General features: G+C 49.0%; 1 protein-coding gene across 1 annotated transcript; it reads left to right on the top strand.

Annotated features, from left to right (window-relative positions):
• Positions 1 to 1271: 1271 nt before the first annotated feature.
• Positions 1272 to 2748, top strand: Mageh1 (MAGE family member H1). Its single transcript, XM_031369817.1, has one exon. The coding sequence runs from the start codon at positions 1581 to 1583 to the stop codon at positions 2235 to 2237; it is 657 nt and encodes a 218-aa protein (XP_031225677.1). The 5' UTR covers positions 1272 to 1580; the 3' UTR covers positions 2238 to 2748.
• The last annotated feature ends 427 nt before the right edge of the window (positions 2749 to 3175 follow it).

The raw sequence follows: 3175 nt of genomic DNA, 5'->3' as shown, positions 1-3175 counted from the left end.
CACACACACACACACACACACACTTACACCAAAACAAATCACTTTCTAAAAAAACGGAACACATGTAAAAATCTTTCCACCACATATTCCCTCAACGCGCATTTCTTAAATGCCACTCTCACCTGCTGCTGCTGCTTGAAACGCACTTAGAGGCAAAGTCTGTGCTTACTAGGCAGTAAAGGCTTTTCGTTGAATTCGCACAACTCTCTGAAGCCAGTGCTTGAGTTACATCCACTTTAAAGGGGGGGAGCCAGGCTCAGAGAGGTGAAGGATCTGAGCAAGTTCACGCTTCAAATGACACAAGAAAAGCAGCATGCCTAGCTATGGGGCCTCCCTTGGGGGAGTAGGAACTGACTCATTACTCTTTGGGGCAGGCCAAAGAAATAAACTTCAGCGAGGAAGATGCCTGGGAGAAGCAGGTGGTACTTAGATAGTGGAGGATGGAGGGAAGGCATTTCAGGCAGAGGAAATCTGAGCAAAGAGAAGGAGTGGACAAAGTTCAGAGTGTGTACCGAGGGAAGCGAGTCGAGGCAGGTATGCTGGCTGGCCGGCCTAGAAGCCCAGGATCCAACTGCACCATACCATCTCTCTGCTCCCCATTCCCACCCATTGTCTGAAGCCTGCCAGTGGTCTCCCTTCAAATGCCTTTCTGTCTCTCAGTCCCCATGGCAACAGCTCACTTTCATCCAGCTGCTTCTTATTCTAATTGCTTCCTCTGTGGCCTGCCAGGAAGTACTCTGGCCTCTGTGAGGCTGCGCAAATCTAAGTCTGATCTTCTCACTGCCCCCCGCTTAATTGACCAGGCGAACACGTAGCAGAGTACAGGCTCTGCGTCTCTTGCGCACTGCTGCCTGCCTTTGCACTCCCACCTCCTCCCCTCACCCACCGCTTTGGTCATTAAGTCTATTCTTCGAGTCCCTGATGGGCCCACGAATTAATTAGCCACACATAAACGCCTTCTGAAAACCCAGGCGGGAGAGTGAATGTGCTGTGTAAGCCAAGACAGCCAAGGAGGGCTGGGGTCAGCTGACCTCTTGCAAGACTATGCCCGGCCGCGCCCCTCCCCCACCCCTCTCAGCCCGCCTTTGGTGAGACTGGAAGGGCCCACTGCTTGCCAAACCTATGAACCAATAGGATAATGTGTGCACCTGCCTAAAGAAGACCGACATTCTCTTGCGCGCAGGACAAATCCCTGCAACCCCCGCCCCCTAGCTGTCTTAACTACCAGTGTGGGACTCAAAATGCAGCCCGCTCCTTTTCCTTTCGGCTAGCGGAAGTTCCTGTGCGGGAGAGTCCCACTTCCTCTTGGGTGTTTGGGTGTGCGTGGCAGGAGAGGCGGGGCCAATGCTGCTCTGGTTTCTCTCGGGTTTGGCGCTACCGCGAGTGCGGGCGGCGACTGCTTGCGCAAGTCAGCTTGCCTGGGAAAGGGCTTTGTGGCAGAAAGCGTCTGGTTCCTCGCCACAAAGACTCCGCTGGCGTTAGCGGTTCGGCGGCCGTCCCTGCGTAAGATAGCCACTTTTCTCCGACGCTGCTGAAAGCTTTCTCCAAGTGCTGCAGTCTTTCATCGCTTTACAGGAGCCATGCCTCGGGGACGGAAGAGTCGGCGCCGCCGGAACGCAAAGGCAGCTGAAGAGAATCGCAACAATCGCAAGAGCCAGGCCTCAGAGGCTTCTGAGACCCCGATGGCGGCTCCTGTGGCCCCGAGCACACCCGAAGAATACCTGAGCGGCCCTGAGGAAGACACAAGCACCCCGGAGAAGGCCTCCAGTACTCCTGCAGAAGCCTCCAGCACTGCCCTAGTGCAAAAGCCGGTTACTCGGAGCAATTTTCAGGGCACCAAGAAAAGTCTCCTAATGTCCATATTAGCCCTCATCTTCATCATGGGCAACAGCGCAAAGGAGGCCCTGGTATGGAAAGTGCTGGGGAAGTTAGGGATGCAGCCTGGGAGGCAGCACAGCATCTTTGGAGATCCGAAGAAGGTCGTTACAGAAGAGTTTGTACGCAGAGGGTATCTGATTTATAAGCCAGTGCCCCGCAGCAGTCCAGTGGAGTATGAGTTCTTCTGGGGCCCTCGAGCACACGTGGAATCCAGCAAGCTGAAAGTCATGCATTTTGTGGCAAGAGTTCGGAACCGATGCTCCAAAGACTGGCCATGTAACTATGACTGGGATTCAGATGATGATGCAGAGGTTGAGGCTATTCTCAATTCAGGTGCTAGGGGTTATTCTGCTCCATAGAGAGATCCTAGGCAGACCCTTAGGAGTGGAAAAGAGAATCCAAAGTACTCCATGGAGTAGATAGGCAGGGTCCTGAATTCAAAAGGTTTGTGGAGGGTGGGGAGGGCACTGTATTTGGTATTTGTGATCAGTGCTAATTGTTAAATTGCAAAGTAGTATTTGCTCTAGACATTGTAATCTTGTATTCATTTTATAACACTGTTGATTAAGAGTCACAATATGTTTAAATATATACTTGAGGAGAAGTTTATGTTATTTTTCCTGTCGTTGACATTTGGTATTAACAGCTGTGCTAACCTTATTAAATGAAGTCCTTCTGTGATGTTGTGTGATGGATAGAAAGTACCACTGAGAGACTTTGTTCTTTGAAAGTTTGGAATAACCAGTACAATGTAAGTGGAGGAAGATAACAGATTTGTTCGGTTCCCTTGTGTCTGATGTCTTGTAATGAAACACATTTGTGAATATGCTGACTGCGAAAATAGTATAAATAAAAGAATAGTAAACAGAATGTTTTGTTCATTTATTGTCCACCTGTTAAGTGAGGACCAAATTTAGAGGCTGGGGACAGTCCTTAACAGAAAGCATCTAGTTTCCAAGAAATTTCAAGACTCTGTGGGAGGGGGTGGGAGGGGGAAATTCAATAAGTGTTGTAGGGGATGGGCAGAGACTAAGGAGAAGGAAGGCAAGCTTATATCATTTGGGGAATAGAACAGGAAAAAGAGGGTATTATGGTATGCTTTAAAATTAAAGGAGCACTTGGAGAATAAAGAACACAATAGGAAGGGTGGTCATATTATTTGGTATTGTGAGTGGAATTGGATACTTAACACATCTTGACATGAGCCAATAGCAAAGACCTGAAAACATTCTATAATAATAAAGAAATAGAAACTACATTAAAATTATCTTGAGAGAAGGATGGTAGGGGAAAAACT

This window comes from Mastomys coucha, chromosome X, assembly GCF_008632895.1.
Source record: "Mastomys coucha isolate ucsf_1 chromosome X, UCSF_Mcou_1, whole genome shotgun sequence".
Lineage (NCBI taxonomy): Eukaryota > Metazoa > Chordata > Mammalia > Rodentia > Muridae > Mastomys > Mastomys coucha.
The sequence above is the reverse complement of the archived record's forward strand: the minus strand, read 5'-3'. Positions and strand labels throughout refer to the sequence as shown.

Coding starts and splice junctions, on each gene's coding strand:
- Mageh1 (XM_031369817.1), top strand. CDS start 1,581: ATGCCTCGGGGACGGAAGAGTCGGCGCCGCCGGAACGCAAAGGCAGCT.